The sequence below is a fragment of the Musa acuminata genome, unplaced genomic scaffold (genome assembly GCF_036884655.1).
Source record: "Musa acuminata AAA Group cultivar baxijiao unplaced genomic scaffold, Cavendish_Baxijiao_AAA HiC_scaffold_64, whole genome shotgun sequence".
NCBI lineage: Eukaryota > Viridiplantae > Streptophyta > Magnoliopsida > Zingiberales > Musaceae > Musa > Musa acuminata.
The window spans coordinates 1-22,500 of record NW_027020345.1 but is presented as its reverse complement, the minus strand read 5'-3'; the positions used below and the strand labels follow the sequence as shown (position 1 = coordinate 22,500).

At 35.2% G+C, this 22,500-nt stretch overlaps 4 protein-coding genes, 2 non-coding genes and 1 pseudogene across 7 annotated transcripts in view; 3 read left to right on the top strand and 4 right to left on the bottom strand.

Annotated features, from left to right (window-relative positions):
- Positions 1 to 1,509, bottom strand: part of LOC135654426 (photosystem II CP47 reaction center protein) — a 1,945-nt gene extending 436 nt beyond the window's left edge. Inside the window, exon 1 of the mRNA XM_065175618.1 lies at positions 1 to 1,509. This exon is cut by the window's left edge and continues 436 nt beyond it. Coding sequence (XP_065031690.1) covers positions 1 to 1,235 — 1,235 coding nt within the window. The 5' untranslated portion in view covers positions 1,236 to 1,509.
- Positions 1,510 to 5,880: 4,371 nt separating this feature from the next.
- Positions 5,881 to 14,439, bottom strand: LOC135654429 (cytochrome f-like; annotated as a pseudogene). The gene has a single exon (XR_010502985.1). The product of XR_010502985.1 is annotated as a cytochrome f-like (transcript).
- TRNAP-UGG (transfer RNA proline (anticodon UGG)) lies at positions 7,168 to 7,241 on the top strand. The gene has a single exon. It is a non-coding gene; the product is annotated as a tRNA-Pro (tRNA).
- Positions 7,406 to 7,479, top strand: TRNAW-CCA (transfer RNA tryptophan (anticodon CCA)). Its single transcript has one exon. It is a non-coding gene; the product is annotated as a tRNA-Trp (tRNA).
- Positions 13,080 to 17,110, bottom strand: LOC135654425 (acetyl-coenzyme A carboxylase carboxyl transferase subunit beta, chloroplastic-like). The gene has a single exon (XM_065175617.1). It carries the CDS (start codon positions 17,039 to 17,041, stop codon positions 15,218 to 15,220), a length of 1,824 nt encoding a protein of 607 aa, XP_065031689.1. The 5' UTR covers positions 17,042 to 17,110; the 3' UTR covers positions 13,080 to 15,217.
- A 593-nt stretch (positions 17,111 to 17,703) lies between these two features.
- On the bottom strand, positions 17,704 to 19,246 carry LOC135654428 (ribulose bisphosphate carboxylase large chain). The gene has a single exon (XM_065175620.1). The coding sequence runs from the start codon at positions 19,244 to 19,246 to the stop codon at positions 17,783 to 17,785; it is 1,464 nt and encodes a 487-aa protein (XP_065031692.1). The 3' UTR covers positions 17,704 to 17,782.
- An 828-nt stretch (positions 19,247 to 20,074) lies between these two features.
- On the top strand, positions 20,075 to 21,714 carry LOC135654427 (ATP synthase subunit beta, chloroplastic). Its single transcript, XM_065175619.1, has one exon. The coding sequence runs from the start codon at positions 20,075 to 20,077 to the stop codon at positions 21,569 to 21,571; it is 1,497 nt and encodes a 498-aa protein (XP_065031691.1). The 3' UTR covers positions 21,572 to 21,714.
- Positions 21,715 to 22,500: the final 786 nt, after the last annotated feature.

The following is a 22,500-nucleotide window of genomic DNA, read 5'->3' as shown; positions in this document are numbered from 1 at the left end:
CTATAACTGACTCCATTGAGTTCGCCACCATAGAACTCAACAGTTACACCTACTTGTTCAACACTATACTTTGATTCTGCCCTTCTAAAAGGAACATCGGCTCTAACAATTCCGTCTCCATCTACCAAAACTACCGGAAATGTTTCAAAAAAGGTAGGCATACGACGTACAAAAAGCTCGCGCCCTTCTTTATCTCTAAAGACGGGGTGTCCTAACCACCCAACAGCTATTCCATCCCCGTTGTCCATTGACCCTGCTCTGAATAATCCCCCTTTTGCTGGATTATTACCAATGTAATCATAAAAAGCTAATTTTTCGGGAATTTTAGACCAAGCTTCCGATAAACTCAGATTTTGGGCTAGTCCGGCGCTAACTCTTCGATATATTTCTTGCTGAAAGTATCCCTGATCCCACTGATAACGAGTGGGACCAAATAATTCGATTGGGGTAGTTGCTGAACCATACCACATAGTTCCAGCAACAACGAAAGCTGCAAAAAAAACAGCAGCGATACTACTGGAAAGTACAGTTTCAATATTGCCCATACGTAATCCTTTGTATAGACGTTGAGGCGGACGGACACTAAGATGGAATAAGCCTGCTAATATGCCCAATGTACCCGCTGCAATATGATGAGAGGCTATTCCTCCGGGAACAAAAGGATCAAAGCCTTCTGCGCCCCACGCTGGACTTACGGGTTGTACTTTTCCAGTTAGTCCATAAGGATCGGACACCCATATTCCAGGACCATACAAACCTGTTACATGAAATGCGCCAAAGCCAAAGCAAGCCAACCCTGAGAGAAATAAATGAATTCCAAAGATCTTAGGCAAATCCAAAGATGGTTTGCCCGTACGTTCATCACAGAATATTTCTAGGTCCCAATACACCCAATGCCAGATAGCTGCCAAGAAGCACAAGCCAGAAAACACAATATGTGCCCCTGCCACACCTTCATAACTCCAAATACCGGGATTCGTTACAGTTCCTCCTGAAATACTCCAACCACCCCACGAATTGGTTATTCCTAAACGAGTCATGAAGGGTATAACGAACATACCTTGTCTCCACATTGGATCAAGAGCGGGGTCAGAGGGATCAAAAACCGCTAATTCGTATAAAGCCATCGAACCGGCCCAACCAGCAACTAGGGCTGTATGCATTATATGGACAGAAAGCAATCGACCGGGATCATTCAATACGACAGTATGAACACGATACCAAGGCAAACCCATGGAAATACCCCTTTATCAAAGAAAAATAGACACTATGTCACTTTATTTTATCGCATTGGAAAAGACTATACTATGTATCTAACCTTTTCAGTAGATTCCGTATGAGAAAGGGTTAATTTTTATTCCGTTCCATTGAAAATAATGGAACAATTCTGTTCGTAAGAACAAAGAGAAGCAGATCTATTCTATACCCGATAAGTACCAATACGCAATGGGAGGATTAGTTCTACTTTCGGGAAACGAATGCATAGATACTTGTTTATTACTCCAACGATTGATCCGTTAGTTAAAATTTTTCTTTATTCATTCTGTCTTACTCTATAAAATAAACCTTCCAATTTATGTATAAAAATCTATGTATAAAATACAATAAACAGAAAAAGGGATGAAGACGATAAAGCCATTGTTATGTTTCCACATTAAAGTGAAGTATAGTACTCAATTTTTTCTTTAATTTAATGCCCGTTGGTGTTCCAAAAGTACCTTTTCGGAGTCCTGGAGAGGAAGATGCAGTTTGGGTTGACTTATAGTGCGACTTGTCAGACATATTGGGTTATATGGAATTTACCCGTTCTCTCCCTCGATCGAAATATCCTCTGTTTCGCCTAAGAAATATTGTATTGAGTGAACCATCAATCATTCGGAGCGTGAAGTGCAATTAGATCAATTTATTTATTTTGAGGATCAATTAGGAGAATTTATGGTTGACTTGGAAAAATAAAAATAAAATAAAGTAATAAAGTATCCAGATAAAATAAAGTAATAAAGTATCCAGGCTCCGTTCAGAAAATACCAAATTGGTAATCCATGTAATGTATGATTACCGCTTGTATCATAAACGATTCTTATCCTTATTATAGGAGTGATTTCAAACGTCCAACCAATAACCAACGGAATAGTATGATGAGTACATCGAATGATTGGGGAAAGGCATGAAACGAATTGAAAAAAAAAAGTCGTAACAAAAGAAGTGGTACTGAGACCATTTGCCCTATATGTGCAAATGGAATTCGGACAGATCTTTTCCCGGAGTAGAACATGAACCTAAAAGAATTGAAAAGGCCCATTCAGAAACAAGAAAATTACATCGTGATTTGAATGTCGATGAAACAATACATCAATGAGAGAGATTTGTTCAATTTCAATAAGTTCAGTAAATTCTTTTTTTATAGGTAAGGAAGCCAAAACTCATCTCATGTCTTTTTAAAAATGGAAGCTTTATTAGAAAAACAAAAACCTATTACAGAAAAAAAAAAAAAAAAAATAGAACTGGAATCGACACATTGATTCTTTTTTCGCAATTTTTTTGAACCGTATGCATCCAAAGGTGCACGTACAGTTCCTAAAGGAACCAATTTTGTCCTAATCAACCGACTTCATCGAGAAAGATTACTTTTTTTAGGTCAAGAGGTTAATAGCGAGATCTCAAATCAAATTGTTGGTCTCATGGTATATCTCAGTATAGAAGATAATACTAGGGATCTTTTTTTGTTTATAAACTCTCCCGGCGGATGGGTAGTATCAGGAATAGCTATTTATGATACTATGCAATTTGTGCCACCCGATGTGCATACAATATGCATGGGGTTAGCCGCTTCTATGGGATCTTTCATTCTGATCGGAGGAGAAATTACCAAACGTCTAGCATTCCCTCACGCTTGGCGCCAATGAGTTTTTATTTGAAAAAAAAAAGAAAGACTATGCCTTCGCCATATTGAATATGAATAATAAGTAATAATAGCATGGCACTTCGAGTTCGATATGAACAAACCATTATTGTTTTTTCATAACATGAGATTTTGTATCGAGATAGTAGTATGAAACAAAGGTTATTTCCGATTTGTTGATTTTATGTGTCGGGGGTACATTTCAGCGTCACAAACCATTTTTCTTCCACACCAGAAGTTTCTTTCTGATATTTATGTTATGGAAGAGTACGAAAATGAAAAAAAAAAAGATCAGTTTTCCTTATTTGATCGTATCAGAAAGGCACTTTGGGATTGCTAAATCACAGACGAGATAAATATATAAAGCAACAGAACCATCATAGTATTTTTGACTCCTACGAAAGGAAGGGTGGTAAATGGATCATTCAACGATCTGAATCAGATGGATTCTCTTTCTTTCTTAGATAGAATAGAAGAGAAGAAAAAAGTAAATTCCATTGCGGAGCCGTATGCAACGCACAGAAGATGCCTGTACGGTTGTTCAATTTCTTCTTGTTATTTTTTTTTTATCCCTTACATTAGCCCAATCATACGAGATAGAGGAACCGTTCATGATGTTATATCAATATCAATATATTTAGGGTCATGATTCATCAACCTGCTAGTTCTTTTTATGAATCACGAACAGGGGAATTTGTCCTGGAAATGGAAGAACTACTGAAACTTCGTGAAACCCTCACAAAGGTTTATGTACAAAGAACGGGCAAGCCTTTATGGGTTGTATCCGAAGACATGGAAAGGGATGTTTTTATGTCAGCAACAGAAGCCCAAGCTCATGGCATTGTTGATCTCGTAGCGGTCGAAAATGAAAATACCGGGGATTTCGTGTAAATCCATTTCAAACCATAATTCGAATTTTCTGTGATTTGGTATTGAATAGAAAAAATTCATAATCATCAATCCAATATCAGGTTAAGATCGATCTAAACCAACCCATTCCATTCTAATTCTATATATACATATATATATATACGACATGCCAACTATTAAACAACTTATTAGAAACGCAAGACAGCCGATAAGAAATGTTACGAAATCTCCCGCTCTTAGAGGATGTCCTCAGCGTCGAGGAACATGTACTAGGGTGTATGTGCGACTCGTTCAGATCATGAGTTCGAACAAATGAGACAATTTTTCCAGTGTCAATGACCGGTACCAATGAATAGGGTAAATGGAAAAGATCTATCATATACCTATATTGTGTATGGAATTTATGGTTTCCATTGGTGCAAATCCAATCACCTAGATTTGAGATGAAAAGCAATTCCCCATTGGTAGCAAATAGTTATCCATTAAGCGGAGGAAATAGTATTATAAGAAGCAAAAAGATTATGCGCCTATTGTTAAAAGAGCGGACTAAGAGGGTCAGCTACCTAGCCAACTTTCCTAATTAAATGCCGTCACTGTATAGATAACTCTTAGTGTGAAAAGAGTTATTACTCTATAATTGATGGGTAGAGCCAAAGAGTGTGAACTATACAAGTTCACAATACCATTTGGTTAAATGAAAGAAGAGGCTCCGGTGTATAGAGAGGACCTCACCGTTTAAGAAGTAACCATAGAAACGATGGAACCCACTATTTTTTTTGAGTATCATTATAATTTCTTATTTGCAGGTGAAATGCCTGGACGGAATAAAAAATTGTGGTCAGGAAGGTTATAGTAGCAAAAGCCATTGGAATTTATATTTTATATATCGGAATAATCCGTTTTGTTATTAATCGACCGTGAGAGGGGAAAAGGATGACTGAAAGAATCGAAATCAATTAGTTATTCATTAAGGTTTAATTTGATTCAATGACCAGAGTTAGACGGGGATATACAGCTCGGAGACGTCGAACAAAAATTCGTTTATTTGCATCAACCTCTAGAGGAGCTCATTCAAGACTTACTCGAACGATTACTCAACAGAAAATGAGAGCTTTGGCTTCCTCTCATCGAGATAGAGGCAGGCAAAAGAGGGATTTTCGTCGTTTGTGGATCACTCGGATAAATGCAGTAACTCGTGATAATAAGGTATTGTATAGTTATAGTAGATTAATACACAATCTGTACAAGAAGCAATTGCTTCTTAATCGTAAAATACCTGCACAAATAGCTATATCAAATAAGAATTGTCTTTACATGATTTCCAACAAGATCATCAAATAAAGTAGATTCTAAAGTAATATACAGTACAGGAATGATTGAAACAGAATTCCCCGGAGAAGGAACTCCGGGAAAATAGAATAAAAAGAAATTAAGATAGTAATAGGAATGAACGAATATGTTTCAATAAAAAAAATTTTCTCCATTTTTTGTTTCTTATAACACAGGAACCCGCTCTAGATTCTAGGCCTTTTCGAACAAAACATCAATCTGAGCTTGAGTTACAATTGGAGTTTTGAGTCAATTGAAGAGTATGTCTATTTATTTTTGGTTCTAGGACCAGTAGTTCTGGGGATCGACTCGGCTCTCTCAAATTGTTTCTCATTATTAAGAAAAGGTAACAAAGATAAAATACGGGCTTGCTTTATAGCAATAGTAATTAATCGTTGTTGTTTCAAAGTCAATCTATTCACCCGCCTAGATAATATTTTTCCTTGTTCACTAATAAATCGACTAATTAAACTCATGTTTCTATAATCGATTCGATCCCCCGATCCAATTGGGGGCAAACGCCTACGAAAAGATCGCTTGGATTTACGAAAAGATTGCTTGGATTTATCCATGGTTTATTCCTTATTTCTAAAATTCTATTTCTTTATTCACTTCAGTTCAGATCCGACCAAAATAGGCTTTGATTTGTATACATTATGTATATTATATATCTTATACATTATGTATATTATACATTATGTATATTATATATGTTAAATATATGTTAAGTATGTTAAATATATGTTAAGTTCTTCTAAATATATGTTAAGTTCTTCCTCTTCCTTGGCGAGAGCGCACACGCGTTCTGTTCGATCTATTTCTTTATTTCTCCATGAATCGTATGCTTGTTACAATAGCGACAAAATTTTCTCAATTCTAATCGACCAGGCGTATTGTGTCGATTCTTTTGAGTAATATATCTAGAAATACCTGGCGATTCTTTATTGACATCATTTCGGGCACAACTGGTACATTCCAAAATAACTATGACTCTGACATCTTTACCCTTGGCCATGAACCTCCTTTGAATTTTGGATCGGCTTAACTCTTCTATTTTCGATCCGAGCTGAAGAAGAAGAAAAGAACAAAAAAAATCGATAGAAGTTACTAACTAGAAATGGAATTTCTAAGTATTTCGTTGCAATTATCATTTCATTATATAATGATAATTAATATTATATTAATGGAGTAACAATTTTACTAGAATAATAAAGTAATAATTTAATGGAGTAATAATTAAATAATACAATTTCTTTCTAACTCTCAATTGTTCCTATCCTAAATCTCAATATTTTATTAATATTTATTTTATTTATTATTTAAGTTAAATATCTTCTTTCTATGCTATGATTTCGTGGAACTCGCCGTAGACTGGATCCACATTTTCATTTCTGTTCTCCAAAATTCGATCTTCGATCTACCACATTTTTGCTGAGGTTCAATACACTTTTTTCTTTTCCTTCCTATCCTAAAGAACTGAAAAAATAGGGGCGAAATTCGAAATTTTAGTCACGTGGAATTGTATCTCTAATTTTCTTCATTTCTTCGCATATCAATCAATAACTAGAATTAAAAAAAGGGGAATGACAAGGCATCCGGAAATAACCGATTAATTTCTATCAATAGGCCTGCTAAAGACCCAAACCATAGAGTACTTAGCACAGGTGCCACGGAGAGATATGTTTTTATATCTCGCATTGAAAATCCTCCTTCTATTATGGATTGTAATACATATATGGTCAGATGCTGTAGTTCAAGATCATTTGTATTTTTTTACACGGAATTCCTAACTAAACAGGATTCCTAACTAAAATAGATATGTACAATGAAGCAATAGATTTTTTTCTTTTTTTGTAAAAGAAAAAAAATCTAATCCCTTGTTCCTGAGCATTACTGATAAATATTAACTTTTTTATACGTTAGGTTTCAGATGTATATAATTCTTTTATTATATGAAACCAAAAAGAAGAAATGACAAGAAAATTGTATATAGATGGAGGAGAAAATGACGATATGGAAAACAAGACAGGGATTTTGTACAATGAAACTGTACAACAATTTTGAAAAGGGATGTAGCGCAGCTTGGTAGCGCGTTTGTTTTGGGTACAAAATGTCACGGGTTCAAATCCTGTCATCCCTACCTATTACTTCTCCCATGGGCAGTAACGAGGGATTCATTGAGATCGATTAAAATTGGACATAATCTTCCGGTCTTGCATACTATATGTATGCAAGACGTATTGGGGGTAGAAAAATTACTTTTCTTTACAGTACAGTCGTATCTCCTGTCATAAGGATAAGAAAGCGCTCTTAGTTCAGTTCGGTAGAACGCGGGTCTCCAAAACCCGATGTCGTAGGTTCAAATCCTACAGAGCGTGATTCGGTTTATTTGATGTCGAATCACAATAAAATAATTAATAATTTAACAAAACAAAAAGTTGAATTGTAACTTGAATTTGACCTCCTTCCTGCAGGAGGTCAATCAAAAAAAGAAAGAAATATTACTCAATCAAAGGTCCAACTGATCACCACGTCTATATTGTAAATATGCGGTTACGAATAATCCTGCTAAAGTAATAGGAATTAGACCTAAGACGATTCCAAATAGAAAAACTTCAATCATTTCGGTTTGTTTAAGGGGATAAAAAGAAAGGTAAGATCTATCCCTAAATATTAATCTGAATTATCCGTGAATCTCAATGACCAAGAATTGGCAATTGATGTGAGAAAGAACCATAGAATACCCGGAATCTCAGAGAAATATTCGTTTTTATCAATTTTTCATTCAATTCATTTCAAATAAGTCGTATCTTGTTCAAACCAATGAATAGAGCTGAGGTTATAGTTAAAGCAGCCAGTAGAAAACCGAAATAACTAGTTATAGTAAGCATGAAAGAGCTAAATTAGATATGTTCTTTTGCTACATATGTTGATAAAACACTTACCTAAGTTTCAATTTTTACAAAATACGACGGCAAGAAAAAATCAATTGACAGAATTAGTTTAGTTCCAATTGAAAATTCTGGATTCATCAGTCATTATAGATAAGACTAACTAAGAGTGACATAGGTAGAAAAATTCGATTCATCTGCTGTGACATTGACCGATCCTATGATTCGGAATCAACAGATTCATTGTGGAATTTGTGAGTTGAATAAAGTATTTGTGAGTTGAATAAAGTAATAGTAAAAGTAAGTAAAATATAAAGTATAAGTAAAAGTAATAGTAATTAAGAACTGTGCCGTGTAACTTCATTCAAAACTTAAATTACTTATGGACTTATACTTAAATATTAAATAAAATATTAAATAAAATATAAGTAATTTAAGTAATTTTGGAATAAAAGAATTGGATTTGAAAATTCCATTTTAATCATTTCCTTTCTATTTCAATAGGATCTAATCCTTTTTGGAACGAACGGCCTGATACTATTTACCTTTTATTTATTTTAACTCATTGGACTCAGTACAGTAATAGGTTGCTTAATTGCCCATAACATAATATTTCGAATGAAAAGAAAAAGGTGTCCCACGATCTATCGAAAAAAATAAAACCTTTACTCTATTTTTCATTTTTATATTTTTATTCTTTTTTTTCAGGTCCAACTCGATTCAAAGACGAACAACTTCCATTATCCTTTTAGATTCTATATTCTGTCTTTCCATATCATGGAGTTCCATACTTCTAGTTTGGTCAAGAAAGAACCTTTGTTTTGGATCTAATACAATAACGGTTGCATCACGAATATGGATTGTTCCAACTGGGTTCTGTTTCTTTCATGTTCTGTTTCTTTCACTAATATAGTATATACTATTGTATTTTGTATTACAGTATATTTATTGTATTATACGACCAACCAATTACTTGAAATAAAAAGATTTGAACAAAAAAACTTTTAACCAAAAAATGGGTTTATTATAGATTTCGCATACATATAATTGAATTGTGTGAATATTATAATATGCTTCATAAATTATTAGAAACCATCGATTCACGCTTTTCCAAGATCTTTACTTTCTATTATGAATCCAATAATGGAAATCTTATAAGGAATTTGAGTAATTTTCTATTGATCTATTGAATAACATAGAGTTATGCATAGACAAGGAACAAAAAAAGAAGAAAAGAATTATGTAGCATTTCGGTACCGATCGAGACTGCGTTGCTGTGCCAGAGGAAGGATAGCTATACTGATTCGGTATACTTGAAATAAACCTTTGGTACAAAATTGACGATCTCACAAAGATGCAATATCAGTAGTTTTCCATTTACTGATCCCATCTTTCAAGGAATCGATTCCCTTTTTTGAATGTACAAAAATTTGTGGAGCTCAGAATGTCTGGAAGCACGGGAGAACGTTCTTTTGCTGATATTATTACCAGTATTCGATACTGGGTCATTCATAGCATTACTATACCTTCCCTATTCATTGCGGGTTGGTTATTCGTCAGTACGGGTTTAGCTTACGACGTGTTTGGAAGTCCTCGGCCAAACGAGTATTTCACAGAGAGCCGACAAGGTATTCCATTGATAACCGGCCGTTTTGATTCTTTGGAACAACTTGATGAATTTAGTAAATCCTTTTAGGAGGCCCCCAATGACCATAGATCGAACCTATCCAATTTTTACAGTGCGATGGTTGGCTGTTCACGGACTAGCTGTACCTACCGTTTCTTTTTTGGGGTCAATATCAGCAATGCAGTTCATCCAACGATAAACCTAATTTGAATTATAGAGCTATGACACAATCAAACCCGAATGAACAAAATGTTGAATTGAATCGTACCAGTCTATACTGGGGTTTATTACTCATTTTTGTACTTGCTGTTTTATTTTCCAATTATTTCTTCAATTGAAAGAAAGAAAGAGAATAGTAGGAATTCTCTTATCCCATTCGGAAAGATACCATCCTCATAATTATCCATGACTGTTTTTGTCTCTAGCACGACCATTTGAGAAAATGTGGAGGAAAGTAGGGGAAATGGCCGATACTACTGGAAGGATTCCTCTTTGGCTGGTTGGTACTGTAACTGGTATTCCTGTGATCGGTTTAATAGGTGTTTTCTTTTACGGTTCATATTCTGGGTTGGGTTCATCTCTCTAGTAATCGGATAAACCGGATTGTAGACATGAAAGAGTAAGAAAAGAACTCAACGGGACCTTACCCTCCTTTGTCTAATTAGAGCGATAAGGTCCCGTTGAGTTCTTTTCTTACTCTTATAGGAAGATTATGATCTATTCCATAACATACAAATTGGCCAGTCAACATAATCAAAATATTATATTCGTAGAAATGAAATGACAAAACGGATCCTTTGCTCTGATGTTTCAAACCACTCTATTCTTTTGTTTCTTAATAATGTTTTTGAAGAATTGAATCTATTGATTGATTCATAGTCTCTGTTCTTCCTTTCCTCCATAATATTAACTCTTATGAAGAAACAAGAAAAGAGTAATCAATGGATTTTCTGAATAATACAATATTATATAGATTTCTACGCATGAGACATCCTGCAAATAATTTCTATACTAAACTACTAATAGAACTTACTCTATAGAACTTACTCTATAAAACTCTATAATATAATTTGTTTGAATAATTTCTCTTGAATAATTTCTCTAAGTTAAAAGTTTAAGTTAATTGAAGAAGTTCTATTTGCTCAATCAATTATTCCCCTAATCCTTTCTCTCTTTTTGTTTGTCCACAACTTCCTATGAATCTAACCAAAAGAGTTCTGGTGGACCCGGAAAAGAAGGAATGGTAATCTTTGACGAACAGGAGAAAAAATCATTATTATTTCGATATAAGACGACACAAGAAAAAGGATTTTCCGCCCTTTTCTTGTGTCGAATAGAAGACTCGTAAGACTAGTAATCCCTCCTAAAAGGATTTCTTTCTTTCATTTTTCCCATCCTTGCTCTGTATTCTCTTTCTTTGTATGTCTATTGTCTATTACTAAGAATAGGATACAAGTAATGAATTCCAGACATCCCGCAAAACGAAAAAAAAGTATAAACAAAGCAACCAAAAAGGTTTACAGATTTTTTGATCATACATAATTGTATGGATCAAAAAAAATTCGGCGCTTTTTACCAACTTGATGTTAAGGAATCTCTGCACCTAGAAATTCATTTCGTACAATTGAACCTTTTCAAACTGTTTCTTTTTAAGAACCAAAAAAACTTGTGCCAAAATAACAGATGCCAAGAAGAACAAAAGACCTTGGACCCGTAATGGGTCTTGAAGCACTATTTCTGCATCTCCCTGACCAAAGCCTCCCACATTGGGATTGCTTGTTAATGGTTGATCAAGCTTGATGGATTCACCCTCTGAAACAAGAAGTTCTGGTCCTGGAGGTATAATATCAACCACTTGATGTCCATCCGATGCATCAACTATGGTTATTTCATATCCCCCTTTTTCTTTACGTACTATTCTGCTTACTATACCTGCTGATGTAGCATTATAGACTGTATTGTTACTTTTGCTACCATCAGGATAAATCTGACCCCTTCCTCTGTTCCCACCTACGTATATGGGATATTTTAAGAATGTGAACGTCTTTCTTCGTAGCAGGGTCGGGGGAAAGAATGGGAAAGACGATTTCACTATATTTCTGACCGGGAACAGGACCTATCACAATAATATTTCTTTTGTTGGGACGATAACTCTGAAAAGACAGATTTCCTATCTTTTCTTTCAACTCAGGAGAAATACGATCAAGGGGGGCTAATTCGAATCCGTCGGGTAAAATGAGAACAGCCCCCACATTCAAAGTCCCCTTTTTACCATTAGCAAGAACTTGTTTCAGTTGCTTATCATAAGGGATTCGAACAACTGCTTCAAATACAGTATCAGGAAGCACAGCTTGCGGAACTTCAATATCCACGGGTTTATTAGCTAAATGGCAATTGGCACATACAATTCGTCCCGTTGCTTCTCGCGGGTTTTCATAACCCTGCTGCGCAAAAATGGGATATGCATTTGAAATAGATGCCCGAGTTATTACATATATCATGATCGATACAGAAATGGATCGAGTCATCTCTTCCTTTACCCAAGAAAAAGTATTTTTATTTTGCATGTCCAATCATTGATCCCCGAATTTCTACAATAAATTAGATAGGTAGCTAGTATAGTTCCCTATACACGAGTCTGTCATTGTACTGGAATAATTGTACTGGAATATAGGACGAATACCTTGAACAGATAAAAGTATAAAGAATTAAGTCAAATTGAAAATACTTTCTTTATACACGAAGAAAGATTCTGATTTGATTGATATAATAAGATCAAATGAGTTCTTTATTCATTCATTGAATGATAAATTACTACAAGCGAAGGAGATACACGATTTAAAAAAAGGAAGATCCAATATTTCACAATTGTATCTAGAATAACTGGAAAAGTGGAAACAAGACCAGATATAATTTGATCGTTATGATCCAATCCAAAATCGTTGTAGACCGAACCAATCATTAGTTCCCAACCATGGGTCGAGTGAAATCCGATCCATAAATCAGTAACTAAAAGAATAGAAAAAGCTTTTATTGTGTCACTTAAGTTATAGAGGAATTCCTGAACCCAAGAATTAAGAATGACGAGTTCTTCATTACTCAGAATAAAATAACCACTTAGAATAGCGAAACAGATTATATTTGTCGAGAAATGCAAAATGATATGGAGATCATATTCATTGTGTGCTTTGACTAATTGTATTGTTTCCTTGTGTATTTCTATATGAAGTTTTTGTATATGCGTTTCCGGGTACTCCTTTATCATTTCGTCCAATAGGAATAGTTCTTCTAATTCTATGAATCTTTCCAGAACGTTTTTCTCTTGAATATGATTCAAAAAATTTTCGGATTGCCTGGTATTCCACCAATTAGTAACCCAAGGTTCCAGACATTTATTAAATGAGAAAGAGACCCACCAGGGCAAAAATACTATAGATGCGAGATATGGGAGGGAGGCCGATGCTTTCTTTTTTTTCATTTTTTTTTTTCTGTGAATTGAATTGTTAATGAACCTGCTTCATTCGTTGACTCTATCTGATCTGATATTTCTTTGAAGCACGAGTTGTATAACAAGGTATTGACCTATGGGTCTATTCCTTTCCTATTATTGTGTAATAATTTTATTTTTTTTTTGATTTAGAAGGAATATAGACATAGAATAAGAGTTCTTTTCGGATGAAAATGAGAAAAAAAGAAATAAATATTATTCCAGATATCTCAATTGGGCAAATTTGAACCAATTTTATTTTCATTTGTTCCTTTCGATGAATACTCGAAAACCCACTTGAAGTAACGAATCGAGTTTCGAGACGAAAAAACTCCCCCTGGATCAATTAATTCTTTCGAAATGTTTCACCGTCTAACCAGAAAAGGGTATCAATTCCAAATCTTGGGCCTAAAAAGATGAATTCTGTATTACGAAATACATGTTCGGATAGGTTTGATGAATTTATATCTATACTTATTAGATTAGATTCGTTAGTTAGATTAGACCTTTTTCTAGTATAAAAGAATGAAGAAACTTCAGTTGTATTAAAAGAGGAATTAGCAAGTTCCTTCCCCCATCTTGAGAAAATATTTATTCTTCATTTTATTCTTCACTTCAGTTCGTTTCAAAATACTTCAATTGGTACGCGCAAGAAATAGGCCAATTCGGCAGCTTTTTGTTCAATTTCTCGTGGAGTAAAATTCTCATCAGTACGAGTCAAGGGAATGGCTCCTTGGCCTCTGATTTCCATATAAAGGACACGACGAGTATAAAGACCCTCTTTAACCTCTATTCTGATTGATTGGATATCTCTCATAAAGAAGCGAAGGAAGATGCGACGATTTATTCCAGGAAATCCCCAGCGAAAAATACACACTATTCCTTCTTTTCTATCGAATCGGTCATAACCGCTACCTACATTCCACGAAATTGTGCACCACAAATACGAGCTAATGAATAGACCCGCGATCCCGTAGAAAGACATCACGATCCCTTGTGGAAAAAAAATGATTTGCTGAGATGTAAATACGGGTATCAAATTCCTACCAAGATAACTGGAAGTTCCAACCACTAAGAATCCTAGTGAACCTAAAAAAAGGATACAGGCCCAGCAAAAATTACTCGTTTTTCGAGACCCCGTTATAAGTTCTATCCATATATGTTCTGATCGCCAATTCATACTATACTAGATCCAGTGCATTCGATTGGAATTGAGCGAATAACCCAAATAAATTTGACTTTACCTTTCTTGATCCCGAAGTAACTTTCATCAACTAGCACTATTCTGATGTGAAACATTAGGAGAGTAATTGGTTAGATACATTGACTTTCTATTTAAAATATTCACTAATCCATTTTGAACCAGCTATATTCACATATACATGCATTTATGCAGATATCATATATCCGCATAACGATTCTTTCATTTGTGTGTTCGGAAAGAGCCACATATCATACCATATTACACGAGATAAATATCTGTATTATCATCCAGTGTTGAAATAAATTGATAAGATTCGGTCCCATTGGGTCTAGACAATCTTATTTTTTTGGACATGAAGAAATAAGGAAACCATTGCAATTGCCGGAAATACTAGGCCCACTAAAGGCACAAAAATAGAGGGTAAGTTGGGATCTGTCATAGAATAGGTGCCTCAATTTAATATTTCTATCTGTTTTAATATTTCTATCTATTAGAAAGATATCTTCTTATGATATATCTATTACTTATGATATATCTATTATAAGTAATATCAAGCCATTATTATATTATATCAAGCCATTATTATATTATAAATATATTATAAAAAATTATAATAAATATTATTTATTTATAATATTTATTTATAAGTAATAAGTAATATCAACTATAATTCTATATGATTAGATAGAAAATGACTAGATAGAAACTATATATTCTATATTCTAAAACTATATATTCTATATTCTAAAATATAATAAATAAAATATAATAAAATATAAAATAAAAATTATCCGAAACCTCTGTCTCTTATTACAAGGAGAACTTATGTCACCAAAGAAAACACCTGATTACGACGAATTAAATACTTGTTCGCTACAAATAAAATAACTGAATCTAGTGCTATACTTTACATTTTTGAACTTGGATTCAAGGGAAAGAAACCGTGGAGCTGAAATAACTCACCCAGAACACCTTTTAAAAGATTACGTGGTACTATTGGGTCGAATAAACCTTTATGGAATAAATACTCAGACACTTGTGAACCTTCAGGTATTACCTTTTTTAATGTTTGTTCAATTACTCTTTTACCCGCAAATGCAATGTAGGCGTTAGGTTCAGCAATAATGATATCCCCCAACATACCAAAACTGGCTGTTACTCCACCAGTTGTAGGAGATGTAAGAATTGATACATAGAATAACTTTTTATCTGATTGATAATTAGATGAAGCAGAAGATATTTTAGCCATTTGCATCAAGCTCAAACTTCCTTCTTGCATGCGTGCTCCTCCAGAAGCACACACAATAATGACAGGTAGAGATCGATTAGTAGCATACTCGATCAAACGAGTAATTTTCTCGCCTACTACGGATCCCATACTACCTCCCATAAACTGAAAATCCATAACGCCAATTGCTACGGGAATACCATTTATTTGACCTATGCCTGTTTGAATAGCATCAGCTAAACCTGTCCTTCTTTGATAAGAATCGATACGATCTCCATAAGGTTCCTCTTTTGAACGAAAATCAATGGGGTCTATAGATATCATATCTTTATCCAGAGGATCCCAAGTTCCGGGATCAATCGAAAGTTCAATTCTATCTGAACTACTCATTTTCAAATGATATCCACACTGTTCACAAATATTCATTTTTGACTTAAAAAATTTTTTATAATTTAATCCATAACAATTTTCGCATTGAACCCATAAATGTTTGTATTTTTGATTTATATTGAAATCATTGGATTCTACTTCTTCATGGAAGTCGGATTCTACTTCTTCATGGAATTCTACTTCTTCATGGAATTCTACTTCTTCATTGAAATCGGATTCCACTTCTTCATTGAAATCGGATTCCACTTCTTCATTGAAATCGGATTCCACTTCTTCATTGAAATCGGATTCCACTTCTTCATTGAAATCAGATTCTACTTCTTCATTGAAATCATTGGATTCTACTTCTTCGTGGAATTCTACTTCTTCATGGAAATCGGATTCTACTTCTTCATGGAAGTCGGATTCTACTTCTTCGTGGAATTCTACTTCTTCATGGAAATCGGATTCCACCTCTTCATGGAAATCATTGAAATTTTTTCTAGTTCTTTTACTAGACCTACCGCTCTCACTACTATTTCTATTTTCAGTACAAATGAAGTTATAAAAGTAACTGTCACTGTAATTGTTGGTACTACCCGAAATAGAACTATTAATACTGACTTCAAAACGAAGATAACTATCAATGCAACTATTAATGTGATTATTCCAACCAGATTGAGTATCATACATGTAATGATAATAGTAGTGATTCTTTTTCTTAGACCCCCTACTCAAATAACTAGAAAGTTTTTTTTCTAGTTCACTCAGAAAAGAACTATCATTGTCAACCTCAAAAATCTGATTTTCAATATCAAAATATACAGAGTAACTGTCACCATTACTATCCCTAACTAAAAAAGTGTCATCAGAGATCAAACTCCAAATATCCTTGATTTCAAATAAAGAATCAACATTAGTGAAACTATAATTACCACTATGATTCCAACTAGGAATCTTTTTCTTCGTATCGTTCTTCGTATCGTTTAGAATAGGTTGTTCACTTCTACTGGTATGTCCAATACCATCAAGACTATCCATTGATTTACTTAGCCCACACCTAGATTTACTTAGCCCACACCTATGTTCTAACTTCTCGTTAGACAACATCGAACGGAACCACCATTTTCCCATAGAGTCTTTCTACCCCCTATTTGATGAAATACAATACATTCGATGGATAATCATTTTACTTTCACTATTTGATTTCTTATCAGAATTAAGCATACGAATCTAATCCTAATCATTAGGATTGTTAATTAATAACGAGTAAGTATTGAAAGAACGAGTAAGTATTGAAAGAAATGATTCTCCTTTGTGGGAAGCCGAGGTATCACTTCAATATATATTGATAGAATCTTTTTATAAATTTTAAAATAGAAAGACACAGCTTTCTTCCATGTGATGTACAAATTCTCATCGAAAATAGAGATAGTTGTTTATTTCTATAAATAAAGAATAAAGAATTTGTTCTCGTATAATCAAATAATTAAGTTTCTATTTTAACATGGAACGAAAAAGACAATATATAGGATGGGTAAAGGAGCCTTTCCCTTGGCTTGATCTATGGCCTGAAACTAGGAGATATAAAAAAGTCCACCAATCCCAAGGATCCATAATTAATCCAATCCTATGGATCCAACAACAAACAATAGAAGTATTGAGTTGTTTAGTCTTCGATCTTATCTTGTATATATATAGGTAAGATCTGTACATCTGTACATATAAAAGATATATGCAAATACATAGTATAGAATGCTCATTCTTTTTTTTTTTATTCGGCAATCGGCCCAATCTTTTTTTTAGGAAAAGATTGGGCCGACTTTAATTGCAATCAATTAGGAGAACAAACAGGAATTACTGAATTATGCACACTTACTTTTTCTCTTTATCTAGCTTATCTACTGGTTCGAATTCGAATTTGATCTCTTTCCATACTTCACAAGCAGCGGCTAGTTCAGGGCTCCATTTGCTAGCTTCACGGATAATTTCATTACCTTCACGAGCAAGATCACGTCCCTCATTACGAGCTTGTACACACGCCTCTAAAGCCACCCTATTAGCTACTGCACCAGGTGCATTTCCCCAAGGGTGTCCTAAAGTTCCTCCGCCAAACTGTAGTACGGAATCATCCCCAAAGATTTCGGTCAGAGCAGGCATATGCCAAACATGAATACCCCCTGAAGCCACGGGCAGAACACCTGGCATAGAGACCCAATCTTGAGTGAAGAAAATACCGCGACTTCGGTCTTTTTCGATATAATCATCACGTAATAAATCAACGAAACCTAAAGTCATCTCACGTTCCCCTTCCAGTTTACCTACTACTGTACCGGCGTGAATATGATCTCCACCAGACATACGTAATGCTTTAGCTAGTACACGGAAATGCATACCATGATTTTTCTGTCTATCAATAACTGCATGCATTGCGCGATGGATGTGAAGAAGTAGGCCGTTGTCACGGCAATAATGAGCCAAGCTAGTATTTGCAGTGAATCCACCAGTTAAGTAGTCATGCATTACGATAGGAACTCCTAATTCTCTGGCACATATGGCCCTTTTCATCATTTCTTCACATGTACCCGCAGTAGCATTCAAGTAATGTCCTTTGATTTCACCTGTTTCGGCCTGCGCTTTAAAAAGTGCTTCGGTGCAAAATAAGAAACGATCTCTCCAACGCATAAATGGTTGTGAGTTTACGTTTTCATCATCTTTGGTAAAATCAAGTCCACCACGTAGACATTCATAAACCGCTCTACCGTAGTTTTTTGCAGATAATCCCAATTTTGGTTTAATAGTGCATCCCAATAGGGGACGACCATACTTGTTCAACTTATCTCTTTCAACCTGAATGCCGTGAGGCGGGCCTTGGAAAGTTTTGGAATAAGAAGTGGGAATTCGCAGATCCTCCAGACGTAGAGCTCGTAAGGCTTTGAAACCAAATACATTACCCACAATGGAAGTAAACATGTTAGTAACAGAACCTTCTTCAAAAAGGTCTAAAGGATAAGCTACATAAGCAATATATTGATTTTCCTCCCCAACAACGGCCTCGATGTGGTAGCATCGCCCTTTGTAACGATCAAGACTGGTAAGTCCATCAGTCCACACAGTTGTCCATGTACCAGTAGAAGATTCGGCAGCTACCGCAGCCCCTGCTTCTTCGGGCGGAACTCCAGGTTGAGGAGTTACTCGGAATGCTGCCAAGATATCAGTATCTTTGACTTCGTAGTCAGGAGTATAATAATTCAATTTGTAATCTTTAACACCAGCTTTAAATCCAACACTTGCTTTAGTCTCTGTTTGTGGTGACATAAGTCCCTCCCTACAACTCATGAATTAAGAATTCTCACAACGACAAGGTCTACTCGATATAGATTATGCATGAATGAAACCTTTGACAAAAATAAAAATAAAAAAAAAGAAAAAAAATATTCAACTAATATTATCAACTAATTTCAATGTTATGTTAAAATGAAATGGTTCATTATTAGACCATGTATTTGATTCATCAAATACATCATTATTGTATACTCCAAATACATCATTATTGTATACTCTTTGATATATATGGCGCAACCCAAACCCAATGTTTGTTTTGCAAGTTTACAATAAAATCAAATGGATCTCCTTCTTATTTTGAATCCAAATACTAAGAAAAATTCACTCTTGACAGTGATATATGTTGTATATGTAAATCCTAGATGTGAAAATAGGCATAATTCATCCTAAAAGGGTATAAAGAATAGATAGGCGGAAATCCAATATCTATTCAAAAAAAAAAAAGAACAATGGCCAATTAGATCGAAATAATGAATCATAAATGGAGTTCGGGTTCGAATTCTATAGATAATAGAATCTAATACGGATGGTTTTTCTATAATGATAGAGAAATGAAAGAGACTTACTCGTGATTTCATGTACTTAATATTTCTTTTGAAAAAAAGAAGGATTGGCTGAACTTGAAAATTGACTCATTGAATGAGTAATTGAATGAGTAAACGATTGAATCGTATTCGGTTGGGTGGTACCAACTAAATCAAGTGCTAACTCCCATTTATTTCTTATTGAATTAACCGATCAACTTGCTATCGGACATTTATTTTCGACTTGGCATGGCACTATTCAAAAAAACTTTCGACATACTTTACTTTAATTATAATTATGAGAATCAATCCTACCCCTTCTAGTCCTGCGGTTTCCACACTTGAAGAACAAAACCTAGGGCGTATCGCTCAAATTATTGGCCCAGTACTGGATGTTGTTTTTCCTCCGGGCAAGATGCCTAATATTTATAACGCTTTGGTAGTTAAGGGTCGAGATACTATTGGTCAGCAAATTAATGTGACTTGTGAGGTACAACAATTATTAGGAAATAATCGAGTTAGAGCTGTAGCTATGAGTGCTACAGATGGACTGATGAGAGGAATGGAAGTGATTGACACGGGAGCTCCTCTAAGCGTTCCAGTCGGTGGAGCTACCCTCGGACGAATTTTCAACGTTCTTGGGGAGCCTGTTGATAATTTAGGTCCTGTAGATACTAGCACAACATCTCCTATTCATAGACCTGCACCTGCCTTTATACAGTTAGAGACGAAATTATCAATCTTTGAAACAGGAATTAAAGTAGTGGATCTTTTAGCTCCTTATCGCCGTGGAGGAAAAATCGGACTATTTGGAGGAGCTGGAGTAGGTAAAACAGTACTCATCATGGAATTGATCAACAACATTGCCAAAGCTCATGGAGGCGTATCTGTATTTGGCGGAGTAGGCGAACGTACTCGTGAAGGAAATGATCTTTACATGGAAATGAAAGAATCCGGAGTAATTAATGAAAAAAATATTGCAGAATCAAAAGTAGCTCTAGTCTACGGTCAAATGAATGAACCGCCGGGAGCTCGTATGAGAGTTGGTTTGACTGCCCTAACTATGGCGGAATATTTCCGGGATGTTAATGAACAAGACGTACTTCTATTCATCGACAATATCTTTCGTTTCGTCCAAGCAGGATCAGAAGTATCCGCCTTATTGGGGAGAATGCCTTCTGCAGTGGGTTATCAACCTACCCTTAGTACAGAAATGGGTTCTTTGCAAGAAAGAATTACTTCTACCAAAGAGGGATCTATAACTTCGATCCAAGCCGTTTATGTACCTGCGGACGATTTGACCGACCCTGCTCCTGCCACGACATTTGCACATTTAGATGCTACTACCGTATTATCGAGAGGATTAGCTGCCAAAGGTATTTATCCAGCAGTGGATCCTTTAGATTCAACGTCAACTATGTTACAACCTCGGATCGTTGGCGAGGAACATTATGAAACTGCGCAAAGAGTTAAGCAAACTTCACAACGTTACAAAGAACTTCAGGACATTATAGCTATTCTTGGGTTGGACGAATTATCCGAAGAAGATCGTTTAACTGTAGCAAGAGCACGAAAAATCGAGCGTTTCTTATCACAACCCTTCTTCGTGGCAGAAGTATTTACTGGTTCTCCAGGAAAATATGTTGGTCTTGCAGAAACAATTAGGGGGTTTCAACTGATCCTTTCCGGAGAATTAGACAGTCTTCCCGAGCAGGCCTTTTATTTAGTAGGTAACATCGATGAAGCTACCGCGAAAGCTATGAACTTAGAAGAGGAGAGCAAATTGAAGAAATGACCTTAAATCTTTGTGTACTGACTCCTAATCGAATTATTTGGGACTCAGAAGTGAAAGAAATAATTTTATCTACTAATAGTGGCCAAATTGGCGTATTACCAAACCACGCCCCTATTGCCACGGCTGTAGATATAGGTCTTTTGAGAATACGCCTCAACAACGACCAATGGTTAACGGTGGCTCTGATGGGTGGTTTCGCTAGAATAGGTAATAATGAAATCACCATTTTAGGAAATGATGCGGAAATAAGTACTGACATTGATCCGCAAGAAGCTCAACAAGCTCTTGAAATAGCTGAAGCTAACTTGAGTAGAGCTGAGGGTAAGAGACAAGCAATTGAAGCGAATCTAGCTCTCAGACGAGCTAGGACACGAGTAGAGGCTGTCAATTTATTTCCTACTAGTCAAGTCAATACATCAAAATAATAAAGAGAAGTTTTTAAAAAGTTCTTTATTATACACCACATGTTGATTCTGCCAATTGAACACAATCAAGTCTAATCTGATAAAACAAAAAAAGAAGATGGGGTAGAAAAACTTATTAGATATCATTTCATCGACTCCGGTATCTAATAAGTTCTACCTACTATTGGATTTGAACCAATGACTCCCGCCGTATGAAAGCAATACTCTAACCACTGAGTTAAGTAGGTCATTTATCACCACAAAAAGAACCCATCACTTCGGGGATTATAGGTGGAATATTATTTCTAAGCAATACTAATCTGTTCTGTTAAGCGTAAATAAATCTGTTCTGTTAAGCGTAAATAAAATAAATAGATCAGAGAGCTATGATGTGGATTATGGAATATCCATCTTGACAAGAAATTATCTATATGTTAAGATGTCTATGACAAGGGCTATAGCTCAGTTGGTAGAGCACCTCGTTTACACGCGCGCCAATGCTTTTCAAAGGAGCCTATTATGCAT